Here is a 14,334-nt window from a genome sequence, read left to right on the forward strand (position 1 = left end):
ACCGTCCAATAGTTATAAAACTAATTCCGGAAAATCCTCGGAAAATAATTGTGAATTTCCGGGGCATCACAGGTTAGTTGACTTTTCATACTGGATTGAAAGTTTTCGGACTTTTTCTCACTCTAGAAAAGAAGGAAAACATGTTTATTCTATGCATATTGTAGTTGATCATGTAAAATGGTTTTCATTGGTATGGAGAAGCAACTTTTGGTGTCAACATGCTTGCGACAATTTTTGTTCCTTTGTAATTCCAAAGAAATCTCACTAAGGTTCCTTTGTAATCTCAAGAAGAAATTAGAGGCTCTATAGAGTTCGAAAGATAGTGATGCAAATGCTAAAAGATCGGGACTATCTAATTGTGGATCACGATCTCAACATGACAATGTCGCAGTTTAAAAACAAACATGGAGAGAACATGAAAAGGGAGGACCTTACTATTAATAGAAGGAAGAGAGGTGACGAGTCTGATCAAGTATTTGATGGGATTTAGTGTTCTTGAAGTAGTATTGTTCGGGTTCTAATTGATGGTTGTTGGGTACTAGATTTATGTGTTTTTCCCTGATGAACTAAAAGTTGGGGTCAAGACAATGGAGAGTTACATCACATGCATGAATAAGGAGAATGTGATTAGAGCAATCTTAGTTGCTCAACAAAATCTAACTCCTTTTGCAAAGACCTCCATTAGTGAAACAGGTTCAAAGTACCACTTCAAGATTTGAAGGAGTGGAGGGTGGAGAAAGAAGCCATGCCTAGTCTTCAGAGATTGCACATTGAATATTGCAAAGAATTGCGGGCAGTTCCAGATGGGCTTCAGGATATTACTACCCTCAAGGAATTAACAATTGACCTGATGCCTGGTAGATTCTGCAGTAGGTTTGGGGAAGGAGGAGAGGATTGCTACAAAATCAAACATGTGCCTTCTCTTATAATCACAAATATTCGACCCGATGAGAAAGACGATGAGCGACAAATTAATGGAGGAAGCAGCAGCTACGTCTCAAGTAGTTGCTTATGACTCTGAGGAATCAACTGTGGACGGTATGTCACTAATTGACTCAACTGTGTAATCAAATCAAGATTTTATTTATTGATCACTTCTCTTAATTTTGATTCATATATTCCTGCTGATATGTCTTGATTATGACTAGCTCCTCCTCCTCCTTCTCTTGATGAAAAGACAGAGGAAATACAAGTTGCATCCCCTCCAAACCTCGACCCAGTTTGGGATTGATTTTGAAACCTTCTTTTGATCCCAAAAGCGCTTCTAATGGGATTGAGGGTGTTTGGTAAACTCTAAAATTTGTGCTTCTGGAAGAAGCGCTGCAGCCAATAGTAGGAAATCAAAAGCAGCTCTGAGGTGCTTCTTGTTTCAACTTTTGCGGAAACCAAATGGAGGATGCAGAGGATTTAATGAAACTTTATAGACTACCAAAACTACCCTTGATGCTCTCACGAATTTACATCAAATGTCCTAATTTTCTTTGCTTCAGTTCTAGCGTCCTCCCTCTTCTCTCACTGCGTCTGACCCATATCTCTTCCCTCTTCTTTCACTAGATCTGATCCAAATCTCTTCTCTTAAACAATGTTTGAGTCTTAGATCTATGGTACTTTATTTATCTGTTCGAGATATCGTTTATCCCCTTCTCTTTCTCCAATTTTAGTGTTCATATATTTTCCTTCAGTTTCATTGTCTTCAAAAAATTCATAGAAGAATCTCTCCTCTCTAAGAGGTAATTTTTACATGTTTGGGTTGGGTTCTGATTATTTGTTTGTCTCATGGTTAATATTTTATTTGTATTTGATGGACATTCATTATTTCATGTTGGATGTCCGTGGTTAATTAGTTGCTGGGTTCTAAAGAATCGATGGTAAAGAAATTGATTTCCATAGTGGACATCATCTTCTTTGACTCAGCCTGCTGGTTTGAACCGTTGGATGGATTGACCCACAACTCGGCCTCGTCGAACTCAAAGACTCCGTCGGAGTTGCGAATCGGGTTGTGGGTCGGGAACATGTAGTTGGGTTTGGACTAGAAGCTGGTCATCCTTGACGCCATTGATGGATTGAAGAGAGGAAATGGGTTGGTTTGGCTTGAACTGATTTATAGCTAAGAAGCTAATTTGTGACTTTAATGGCTGAGATTTTGGCTATTAAAGAAGGTTTGCTTTTGGCTCATCCATTCTCCTCTTCTTTGATTTTCGAATCGGATAATCTTCAAATTGGACAATTGCAACTTTGTTAGAGAGCATTAGAGAAGTTACAGTTGCTTTTCTAGCATTGGATCAATAGAGATGTTAATTAAGCACATATCATTTTGCTTGTTTAACTCGCAAGGGGATCTGTTCTCTGGATTGGATTCACAATCCACTATCCTCCTTCCTATTAGTTCAGTTGTTTTGCTGTTCATGTGATCCTTTTCGTAATTATGCCAATCAAAAATATTTTATTTATAACTTATCAAATACTCAGAATTTGTTTTTCATTCTCACAACACTTCTAAAAATAGTTTACCAAACACTCAGCTGCTTCCCCTCATAGCAGATTCAGACGTGCTTCCCCTCACAGCAGATTCAGAAGTGTTTCCCCTCACAGCAGATTCAAAAGTGATTTCCCTCACAGCACAACAATCCCAAACTAAGCTGATCATTAGTTAAATCCACAAGCTGCTGGTTATCAATATTTGGGCCGCATATAAGGTAGCCCTTCTATGTTCTTTGGGTTAGTTTGTTTTTTTTTTTTTCTTCTCTCTAAATTGTACGTAATAGATTCACAATCATAAGCTAAGAAATGTTAATTCAAAATGTTATCCCTTCCATAGTACAAAATCTGGTGTTTTAACCAGACTTGCATATTTACATATTTCAAAAGTAAAATTTTTACTGGTATAACTATATATAAGTTCTTCAGATGTATCATCATCATCTGCTATTGATCTGGGGGCTGCCACTGAAAGATTGGATGGTAAGAGAAGAAAAGAGTGACTGAAGTTGCCGTTGAAATGTAATCTTGAATATGATCAAATAGTAACATATAAGAAGCACTTTCCTTCCAACCCTATTTAATATCAAACAGACACAACAGCAGAAGTAATATTTTGGTCATTTCTCTAATGAGAACTTTAATTTAGAATAAGAGGAGGTAATGCTTAAAAAAAATATGTTTTTATACTTTAGATGCTCTACTCCTTAATCAATGTTATTGGAGAAGGCATTAGAAATTGACCACTGTTTATATACAGTTTGTATTGATTTATCTGTATCTAAGATTTTTGTTTTCTTCTTGATATTTTATCTGTATCTAAGGTCTTTGTTTTCTTCTTGATATTATTAGAAACAGAAAATTTGGACCAAGAAAGTGTTGAAAAAATATAGTGGTATCTAAATTTGAAGATTTGAATAAGAAAAACTGAGATATTGAGTAATCTAATCAATGAGGCCTAAGCAATACTGATGCAGCCAAAAAGCCAGAAGAGCCGTACAACAAAAGTCAATGGTCGGAAATTTCATGTCAGCAAAGATCTGTAAGAGAACGAACTACTAATGCATTTCACAGGACATAGAACCTACCTCCTCAACTGATTTTGCATGCTAGCAATCTTTATAGAACTCTCAATCCCCAAAACACAGCAGCTCAGCAAGAATATGTAACTTATATTAGCAATAACGTATGTAAGTAGAAGGTTTTTTGAAATATGAACCAACATGGGAGAGGGAATGACTGCACTGTATACATACCACAGGTGGAAAAAGCAATAGAACATTCATAGTCACACATATAAACATGGAAGAGTCAAAACCCTCTCGATTGCATATAAAAGTTCCCATTCAAACGATGTTGTGAATTCTTGAGAATAGGATTGATGTACTGCAGAGAGTGCGGACAAATATAGATATCACAATTCCTTGATGATCAAAAGGATACAGAATAGCAAACTCTGTACATATATCACAAACACGTAGCCTACACTCCCATAACAGCTCAAAGATTATATTGTCATTATCAAACTTTGTCAGCTCAAAGTTTGTACCGTCATCCTAAGTATCTCTACAATCAAACACATCACTTTTTAAATGCAATCGACAATACCACATAAGACAGAGAATTTTGTTTTAGAAAGAAGAAGCACCATAATCAAAAACCCATTACAGCAAACTTATCCAAATACAGAAAGTATCAGAAATTCAAAGAACCTAGAAAGAACATGAAATCAAAGTTTGCAACTTCACACAAAATTCTTGACAATAAAAGCCATATCTTCTGGTAAAGCAGTAATAAATGATTAGGGTCTGTATCTTCACTTTGAAATTTAAACAGAAAATGAAGTTTGGTATTTTAAAGGTGTAAATTGTAACCAAAGGAGGCCATATATCTGACTCTGATATAAATAATGAAACATGGAATGAAGCAGACTTCATATGAAGGTTTGCAGAAAGATTGAACTACCAGAATTCGTCACCTCAGAGCTGACAGAGCAACAGTTCTCATGCTGGTGGAAATAAAATGCTGTAAATAAATTTGAATAAAAAAAATGAAAATAAAAACAGAACCAAAAGATGCAATTTATCTCACTCTGACAATTTTCAAAACAGATTATCAATCAAATTAATCGTGCTCTCCAATTCAATGAATCAGAGTTCATGCAATTCATAACATAAAGAAGTCTATGAACTTAAGTGATGAGACACTGAATGAAGCAGTCCCCATAGGAAGGTTTAGAGAAAGGATTGAACTACCAGTATGTATCAACACCTAAAATCCATCACATCACAGTAAGAGTTTTAGATCAATTTGAGTTTGCTTAAGCAGAACCATATTAAAATAAACTATAATTAGATGTTTCTTTTTTTCATTTTGTTGGAGTAAACATGGTTTGGAAGCTCTGGTCAAATTACCCTAGTAATCTTTACACGTTATGACACAATGCAGATGTATTTGCAGACATATGCGTCCACATACACAAGGAAACTATATCATTCAACTGAGTAAAAATACCTTGTGCACACCATGAAATCCCCAACCCCTCTTAATTTGGATCCACTACTCGGGCTTCCATTTCGTATCTTTCAAGCCACCTAAGAAAATCGTCAAAATCTTCTTCAGCACCAACTTTCTTTGTGTCATTAGTGTCACTGTCGGTTGAGCTGCTCGAGTACCACAACTTTGAGCTTCTTTGCCTGCCCACCGCTGTAATACAGCTCATGTTAACCATAGACACCAAATGATCTATCTAAAACAATCAGCCTCCACATACACACACTCACCACTATTTCAGTGCATGTTAAAGTATACATTCTCAATAAGATCACATTATGTAAAACAGTAGCAATTACCTCAATGACAACCCAACATCAAAAACATCATAACCAAAGCCTCACGCTTTATGATCAAGTACTCAATTTTGAAGAAGGTAAGTACCCATTCTCTGTTCATGACAAAACAGAAAGCATAGAGAGTGAAATTCTATATAATCATCATTAAATCCATATGATCTTCGTTAGAGAGAAAGCTGCACGCATATACTCATTCTCTCTTCATGCAACAATACCGTTACTTCCAACATTGATAAGGAGTTGTAGAAGTATGTCCATAATCAGATGAAATTCCCGCCACATCTGAGCAAACTAAAAACAAATACACAGAATAACAATGAGAAAGGAAAACTTAAATCTCATTGCTACTAGTCCAAAATCCTTCAGAGCTAATGAAAAGAAGTCTCTTGGTACTTGACCTCTGACGATAGAAGTCCCTAACGTCTTTGATTCTCTTAAGCAACCTCTGAAATTCCTCAACGTATACACACATCAATTCAGTATTGAATTTCAAAGGACCACCACCAAACTACTTCAGAAACCATCAAATATTTATGGACCAATTGGGAAATTAAAGATTCAATTTTGAAGAACCCAACCATCAATTACCAAGAAATCTTACCTCAGTATTGGAAGTATTGTCGGCGCAGGACCCGAACTATTGATTGGTTCGAGAGTCGTCGATTTTGGAAGCTCAGTTCCCTATTTGAAAACTCGATCGTTCCCTTTCTCTCTCATCGCGCGAAGCAAAGAAGCATGCCCTCGCTCTCTTTGTCGCGCGCTTTGAGCTGCATAGTCACATTCAATTCCGTTCTGTTGACCGCTGACGTCAGTTTAATCTCTTGAATTTTTTTATTAATTTGCTCATCCAATACGTCATCATCTCTTCGACATTCTATTTTCCTCACCCAGTACGTCACCCCAGCCCAAACCTAAAATCTCCTCCCTCTATATATAGCATTTAACTCCATTGAAGGTAGCTCATATACTTCCATATCTGTTTGTTTCTCACCTTTTACTAGTCGAACTACATTAAGCCTCAACACCAAAACCATCAGTTAGGAATCTGCAACAAAGAAAATACTGATGTCTAACGAGCAAGAACACCCCAGGAAGGCATTTGGATGGGCTGCAAGAGATTCATCTGGTGTTCTCTCTCCCTTCAGTTTCTCCAGAAGGTACATTGTCAACTAGTACAACACTTCTTCCTCTTCAGATTAAACCATATATAGTACATGTTTGTTTTATAGCTAGTTCTGAAGTTCAACCGATTTGATTGCAGGGAATCCGGAGAGAAAGACGTGACATTCAAAGTGTTGTATTGTGGGATTTGCCATTCGGACCTTCACATGGTCAAGAATGAATGGGGCTTCTCTACCTATCCTCTGGTTCCCGGGTACGTTCGAACTATTCCTGCACACTCTTTTCTAGTATAACTAGTAAAGGTGTTTACCATTTTATTTATATTAATGCTCGAACCCTCTTCAGTAATCTAATATGAACACAATTTGGCAATGCAGGCATGAGATTGTCGGTGAAGTAACGGAAGTAGGGAGCAATGTACAAAAATTCAAAGTTGGAGACAAAGTCGGTGTTGGATGCATAGTTGGAGCTTGCCGATCTTGTGATAGTTGTACCGACCATCTTGAGAACTACTGCCCCAAACAAATACTCACGTACAGTGCCAAGTACTATGACGGAACCACCACCTATGGCGGTTACTCTGACATTATGGTTGCAGATGAACACTTCGTACTCCGTATCCCGGACAACCTACCCCTTGATTGTGCTGCTCCTCTCCTATGTGCCGGAATCACAACCTACAGCCCGTTGAGATATTTTGGACTTGACAAGCCCGGTATGCATGTGGGTGTGGTTGGCCTAGGTGGTTTAGGCCACGTCGCAGTGAAGTTTGCCAAGGCAATGGGAGTGAAGGTTACAGTGATCAGTACGTCCCCTAATAAGAAGGAGGAAGCAGTTAAACACCTAGGAGCTGATTCGTTTTTGGTTAGTCGTGACCAAGATCAAATGCAGGTAATTATTTGAACAAGTTACATCTTTTACGACTTTTAAGTGGATTATTCAATGAACAAGTTAATTAATGTTTGTTTCATTGATTAATTTGTAGGCTGCCATTGGTACCATGGATGGGATCATTGACACAGTTTCTGCACAACATCCTCTCTTGCCTTTGATTGGTCTGTTGAAGTCTCATGGAAAGCTTGTCATGGTTGGTGCACCAGAAAAGCCTCTTGAGCTTCCAGTTTTTCCTTTACTCATGGGTAAGCATGTAACTACGAGTGGTTGGCTTTTCCTGTTATCTTTTGCATTGTAGGGTTATTAACAGAGCTAATGTTCGATTTAACAGGAAGGAAGATGGTAGCTGGTAGCGGCATTGGAGGTATGAAGGAGACACAAGAGATGATCAATTTTGCAGCCAAGCACAACATAACAGCAGACATCGAGGTCATCCCAATTGACTACTTGAACACTGCCATGGAGCGCCTTGCCAAAGCAGACGTCAGATACCGTTTTGTCATTGACATTGGAAACACACTGAAGGCTAGATCTTAAATTCTCCAAACCAGACTGTATCAATGAAGATATAAGAACAGAAGCCCAGACTGATCTGGTGCCATAAACATTGTTGTTCTTTCTACAGAGCATTTTTTGTTGTTCGCTACATTAATTCTTTTTCTTCTTTTAAACTCTCTTATCCTCATCACATTATAAGCAGAATGTAATGTAATGATTCGAAATAACTGATTACATGAATAATTTACTGCCTTCTCTAATGATTTGATATAAATGAATATTTGAATAATGTTACTGCCTTCTTTTGTAATGTTAAGTGCTACATAATCACTTCAAATTTTTGCTCTATCTCTAATCCCTACTCCTAATGTAAATTCATCAAAAACCAAAATTAAGAACTGAAAACTAATATCTGGTACAAAATACATGGAGTTATCAGCAATGATGGCTGACTTTAAGATTTAACTCTAAAGGTTGAATTTCTCCTCTATCACAATGTCAGAAACTAAAATTCAAGAGATTCAGTTTTAGAGGACCAGAACAACTACCAGAAGTGCCATATGAACTCCCACTATAACAATCGATCGGGGTATGCTTTAGACATTCTACAACCAAAATCTCCGCTTTTGTAGCTTTATTGAGAACGTTGTTGCCTCAAGAATGACAGGAACATGTGCAGGAGAAATTATTAATGTCATAAAAAAAACATATTAAGAAAAACAGAGTATACACTCAAATAAACAAAAGTATTATTTCAAATAAATAATGTCATATTGTAGTATAACTTTCTAAGTTTTTCCTTGTTTTTCTTGTACTTTTTGTTCTATTGATCAATGACCGATTGAACTTTTAAGGTTTTGAATCTGAAATAGGTTTTTTTTGTTATCTTTTAATTACCTTATGTCTCGACCATGAAGGTTTGGATCTTGATTTCCCTCCTAGATGCCGATCTACTTGCATCCAACTCCAAGGTCCAAAGACAAGACCCGGTGTGGCAATATTGGGATTAATTTAAAAGCAGCCATAGTTTTTAGCTTATGAAAGCTGCTATTTACGAAGTTTTATAAGCTGCTATTTACGAAGTCTGCCAGGCCTTCTGTTGATGCTGGAAGAAGTCCAAACTTGGGCTTGGGTGTGAGAAAAAAGGTTTTTAAACCTAGTCTGGCAATTATCCCTCCGGAATTCCAACTGGGTGAACTAGTGGAGGTTCCAATTTCGATGGGAGTAGCTCCAAAGAAGAAGGGTCGTCCACCTGGACGTCGGGCTAAGCAGTTACAATCTCCAAAGAAAGTGGAAGGTAATGATGTCGGTGTGGATTTATGCTCCAACTCGAATGGGAAGGAGCTGCTTATTGTTTGATCGTTCTAGCTTGGGTTTAAGCCTCTTTAAGGGTGTCTTATTTCTATGAGTCTTCTATGACGTTTTTAGTTTCTTTCTTGTACCACAATTGCGTGATTGGCAAAGGTGGGCTAGTTGAATGATTTCTTTCCATAGGAGGCGAAGCTTTGTCACTCTTGGATAGGCTTGCTTAATTGTGTGCTTCCCAATGATGTTAATTAGTTTGTTGCAGCTTGGTTAGGTTTTAACGGATTTTCTTGCCGGTTTTTCTTATGTAAGCTTTGTAAGCTATGGCCAATTGGCTGTTGATTATTTGAATAACAATCAACTTCTATTCAAAAAAAAAAAAAAAAAACTTAATGATGCAACTTTTAAAAGAAGCGATTGTTTTTTAATTTCACAGAACACATTTTGTTTCTTAATTTATAAGTTAAGCAACTTTTTGCATAGCATAAGATGTGCAAAACTAGACTGAAGCCTATATATAGCGCTTGCCAAATCTACACAACTTTTTCCATGAGGATCCGACTGTTGGATCTTCGTATAATTTTGAGAGGATGATCCTAATGGCGATCCGTGAGGATCCGACCATTGGATCATCGTATAATTGTGAAAAGATGATTTAAAAGGCTATCTGTGAGGATCCGACCGTTGGATCATCGTATGATTGTGCAAAGATGATTCAAAAGGCGATCCATGAGGATCCAACCATTGGATCTTCGTATAATTTTGAGAAGATGATCTTAAGGGCGATCCTTGAGGATCCGACTGTTGGATCATCGTATAATTGTGAAAAGAAGATTCAAAAGGCGATCCGTGCAGATCCGACCGTTGGATCATCGTATAATTTAGTGAGGATGATTCTAAAGGTGATCCAGGACGCTCCAACAGTTGGATCTTCGTATAATTTTGAGAGGATGATCTTAAAGGCGATCCGTGAGGATCCAACCATTGGATCATTGTATAATTGTGAAAAGACGATTCAAAAGGCGATCCGTGAGGATGGTTCATTTACGAACCGAATTTTATTATTTTACATTTAATCGCCAAGTTGTGAAAATTATTTTTCGGAAATAAATATTTGTTTTAAACATATTACTTCCTCGTGACTAAACCAACAATTTCTTTCTTAAACACTGTCTCAAGTATTTGAAATACTCAATCGACTAAAACAATGATGAAAATAAAAAGAATAATTTTTTTTTTTTTGTCAAAAAGGAAAGGAAAAAAAAAACTGAAAAGATAGAAAATAGAAAATTTAAAAATCGAAAAATAAAAAAACTCATATAGAGAAAATGATTAATGCAGGGGCGGGGGGTGGAGAACTCGTTCCCCGCAGGGGCAGGGCGCAAATCCCCCATTTGAAAATATCCCCATATGGGGAATGGGGGAGCTTAAATAGTAAGTATTTAAAAAAAAAAAAATAATAAATAAAACCTGCCCATATTGAAAACGGGTAAATTGATGGGTATGGGTTTACCCGTTTAGAAATAGATTGGGTAAATACCCATACCAACGAATTATTTGATGGGTATTACCCACGAACTATTATTAGGTGGGTATTACCCAATGGGCATAAATGCCAACTCTACCCAATTCATGAGGATTGTGATATACAGGTAAAAAGATTGACTCAATTATGGATTGCAGAAGGGTTTATAACTTCAACAACAGAAATATAGGGTTAAGTGGAAATAATGGAAGATGTATCATATGGTTGCCTAACTGAACTGGCGGAAAGATCTATGGTTCAAGTTGTAAAATCTGGTTTAAGTGGGAAGGTGAAAACTTGCCGTCTCCATGATCTTATGCGGCACTTGTGCTTGCAAAAGGCAAAAGAGGAGAACTTTCTCAGTATTGTTAACTTTTCTGTGGGTCCAGTATCTAATGCAGCACTGATTGGTAAGGTTCGAAGACTTGCCCTCTGTGAGGGTGAATTTGTGATTTGGACCTTTGCAGCAAGACCCTCCTGGTTAAGCGAGACTAGGCCCAAAATCGTTCAAAGGTTGAACCTGAGAACGACTTCGTTGTAACCCACTAGATGATAACAGCAGTTATTTTGGCTTGATGATAACAGCAGCAATTGGATTAGATTTCACGAGAGCAGAGCTTATAGGCGGATATGGTGTGGGAGCTAGATGCATGAGAGTTTAGCAGAGAGGGAGAATTCCAGCAGTAACATGATTTATGGGTTTTGGATTAAGGTTGGTTGGGAAGAATTGATGGCTAGGGATTCTGTACATACATGTACATTTGCAAGCATAATTAGCTATAATGGGCCACGCTCATTGTACCGCCAAAGATACTAATTCCAACCAAAGGAATGACATGCAAACACACTGCCAGACGGGCTACAGCCTCAACGTCAGACCACCTCTAGATCGCCGCCGACGCGCCGCTAGGCGCCGCGCCAAGATGGCATCAGAGGCTTCTGAAAAGGGGAACTGAAGCATATCAGTCCCACATCGAAAACAAAGAGAAAATCAACCTCTTCCTCACCCATAAAAGGAACTCTCCTCCCACTTAAACACCATTCATTCCATCTCGATCCCATTACATCTCTTGTAATCTTGTTAGGCCGTAAGGCTCGACACACTAGTACACATTCAAGTGGACGTAGTTTCCCGCTAAGGCGGGAGACGAACCACTATACATCTCGTGTCACTCTCTCTCTCTCTCTCTTAAGCTAACTAGAGATCCCCAACGGATCCAAACGTTAACAGATTCAGAGATAAAGCTTGATCTCTTGCTTGATGTTTCTGGGTTGTTGTGGCTTGGTTTCCTACGACAATGAACTCGCCTTTTATAGCGGAGATAGACGGGGAGGATTTGTGCCAAGAACCGGAGGCTTCGAAAGGGTATTCTCAGTTTTGGTGAGATCATTCTAATTCTTTCAGCTTTTGTTTTCCCCATGAAACCAAAAGAGTGAAAGCTTACTTTTGGCTAGGAGGGTGAAGACCAGTGTCACAGATATAGGACGGTGATGGGGATCCCAGATTTTGTGCTGCTGTGATCTTTGAGAAATCCTAATCCCCTAATTTGTGCTATTGTAAATTGTGATCACAAAAATCTAAGAGTTATTGGAAATTGAGGCAGGATTTCGGAGGATGTGAGTTGGGAAGCTTTTGCATAGATTTGGGGTTCTTACCAGAAAAGGGTGGAGTAACAATCCCAGCAACAGCTTGGTGGAACAGCGTTCCTAGTTTGGGGAAGACGACTCCAACGAGTTTTTTGGGCTACAGACTCTGATGTAATGGACTTTGGGTAGGGGAGTGACTCTAGTGGGCTCTAAGTCTTGTTGGGCCTGCTTTCATCTCTCTATTAGCCCATGTTAAGATATTGGCCCTCAAAGCATGAATTTTGGTTCCCAAGTCCAAAATTATCGACGGGCCTTATCATAACAATAGGCCTCGCATGATCCGTTACCTTCCACACCACATCCCGCCGTATAAGCCCCAAACGTAGCTTGGGTCTACGTGTATCGCATGGTAAATAAGCGTGTTGGCTCCTTTGGAAATGCATGTCAATCGTTTGAGTATTTAGGCATCTCGTATCGCTTGTTAAATAGAGAACTTCCTTTTGACGCGAAATGGGCTTGCTTGAAGGCCCAATTAGGTTACGAGGTCGATGACTCGTTCCCTTTACCTGTCACTAGTTAAATTCGAACTTGTGGAAATTTGGGTATCAACACCCTCTACTTGGACGAAAATGTTAAATATGAGTTCAGTAGTGAGAATGGAATAGATGGCCACATTAGGTCTCTATTATACTTTTCCCCAGAATGCTTCTACCAAAAGTGGAACAAAAGAATAATACGATCAGTATTCAATGAGTTCATATTGCTTGAAGGGTTATTTGGTTTCCTGGTAGTTTTAGGATTATTGCTGATTGGGTTTTAGTTTCAGTTTTAAATAAGTTCCTAGTCTTCAGGAGGTTGTTCACAGCTTTGACACTTTCTTCAGGGATTTCTGTTTTGATTTTTTCCTTGTTGCATCTACCACGTTTCTGTAAGCATGGGTTGCTTTCTAGCTATTCAGTTTATTCATGTAAGGCTATAAAATAGCCACTGTTATTCAATAAGGATCAAGTCATTCAATCCAGTTATTGTGTTTGAGTTCTTTGTTCTCTTGTTCTCATTCCCAACAAACTTGTATCAAAGCCCCCACTGGGCCTGAAAGAAAAGCTGCAGTCTTTTCGAGTGATTTCCAAAACACAGAGTCAGGAAGTGAAAAATGGCAGCAGAGTCAAGTAACTTTGCGCAACCTTGCATCCCAAAGTTTGATGGGGATTATGAGCATTGGAACATGCTAATGGAGAATCTCCTACGTTCAAAGGATTTTTGGAGTGTTATTGAGACGGGGTATGCATAACCTGCTACTGGAGAAGTTTTAACTAGTGCACAGAGAAAAACCTTGGAGGAGACAAAGCTAAAGGATCTGAAGGCCAAGAATTATCTTTTCCAATCCATTGACAAGTCCATTCTGAAGACAATTGCTCAGAAGGAGACGACAAAGCAGCTGTGGGATTCCATGAAGGTCAAGGACCAAGGAAACGCTAGGGTGCAGCGTGCTCAACTTCAAATCCTTCGTAGGAATTTTGAAGTGTTGGAGATGAAACTTGGAGAATCTATCACAGATTACTTTGCAAGGGTGATGCTGGTGACAAACGATATGAGGAATCTTGGAGAGAACATGCCTTATGTGAAGATCGTTGAGAAGATCTTGCGCACACTTACTGAGAAGTTCAACTACTACATAGTTTGTTCGATCGAGGAGTCGAAAGACATCAATCGTCTTTCAGTGGATGGATTGTAGAGTTCACTACTTGTTCATGAACAAAAGTTCTGAAAGAATGAAGGAGATGACCAAGCACTGAGGGTCTATGATGAAAGAGTTGGAGGAAGAGGCCGAGGAAGAAGCAATTACAGAGGAAGAGGTCGTGGAAGAGGACAAGTGTTTAATAGGGCCACGGTGGAATGCTTCAAGTGCCACAAACTTGGACATTTCCAATATGAATGTCCAAGTTTGAACAAGGAAGCCAATTACGCAGAGCTGAATAAAGAGGATGAGATGCTACTGATGTCGTATGTTGAATTACATGATGAGAAACGGAATGATGCGTGGTTTCTTGACTCAGGGTGCTCCAATCATAT

The 14,334-nt window shown here is 38.5% G+C and overlaps 1 protein-coding gene and 1 long non-coding RNA gene across 2 annotated transcripts; one reads left to right on the forward strand and one right to left on the reverse strand.

Moving 5' to 3' along the window:
* Window positions 1–4,514: 4,514 nt before the first annotated feature.
* On the reverse strand, window positions 4,515–6,139 carry LOC112197503. Its single transcript, XR_005804577.1, has 3 exons — window positions 5,932–6,139; window positions 5,331–5,775; window positions 4,515–5,184 (listed from the first exon to the last, which is right to left on the reverse strand). It is a non-coding gene; the product is annotated as an uncharacterized LOC112197503 (long non-coding RNA).
* Window positions 6,140–6,277: 138 nt separating this feature from the next.
* On the forward strand, window positions 6,278–8,133 carry LOC112197352 (probable mannitol dehydrogenase). Its single transcript, XM_024337978.2, has 5 exons — window positions 6,278–6,487; window positions 6,592–6,705; window positions 6,830–7,343; window positions 7,438–7,591; window positions 7,678–8,133. Exons 1-5 carry the CDS (start codon window positions 6,396–6,398, stop codon window positions 7,881–7,883), a joined length of 1,080 nt encoding a protein of 359 aa, XP_024193746.1. The 5' UTR covers window positions 6,278–6,395; the 3' UTR covers window positions 7,884–8,133.
* Window positions 8,134–14,334: the final 6,201 nt, after the last annotated feature.

The sequence above is a fragment of the Rosa chinensis genome, chromosome 1 (assembly GCF_002994745.2).
Source record: "Rosa chinensis cultivar Old Blush chromosome 1, RchiOBHm-V2, whole genome shotgun sequence".
NCBI lineage: Eukaryota > Viridiplantae > Streptophyta > Magnoliopsida > Rosales > Rosaceae > Rosa > Rosa chinensis.

Coding starts and splice junctions, on each gene's coding strand:
- LOC112197352 (XM_024337978.2), top strand. CDS start 6,396: ATGTCTAACGAGCAAGAACACCCCAGGAAGGCATTTGGATGGGCTGCA. Junction 6,706..6,829: donor ACCTATCCTCTGGTTCCCGG/GTACGTTCGAAC, acceptor TTGGCAATGCAG/GCATGAGATTGTCGGTGAAG. Junction 7,592..7,677: donor AGTTTTTCCTTTACTCATGG/GTAAGCATGTAA, acceptor TCGATTTAACAG/GAAGGAAGATGGTAGCTGGT.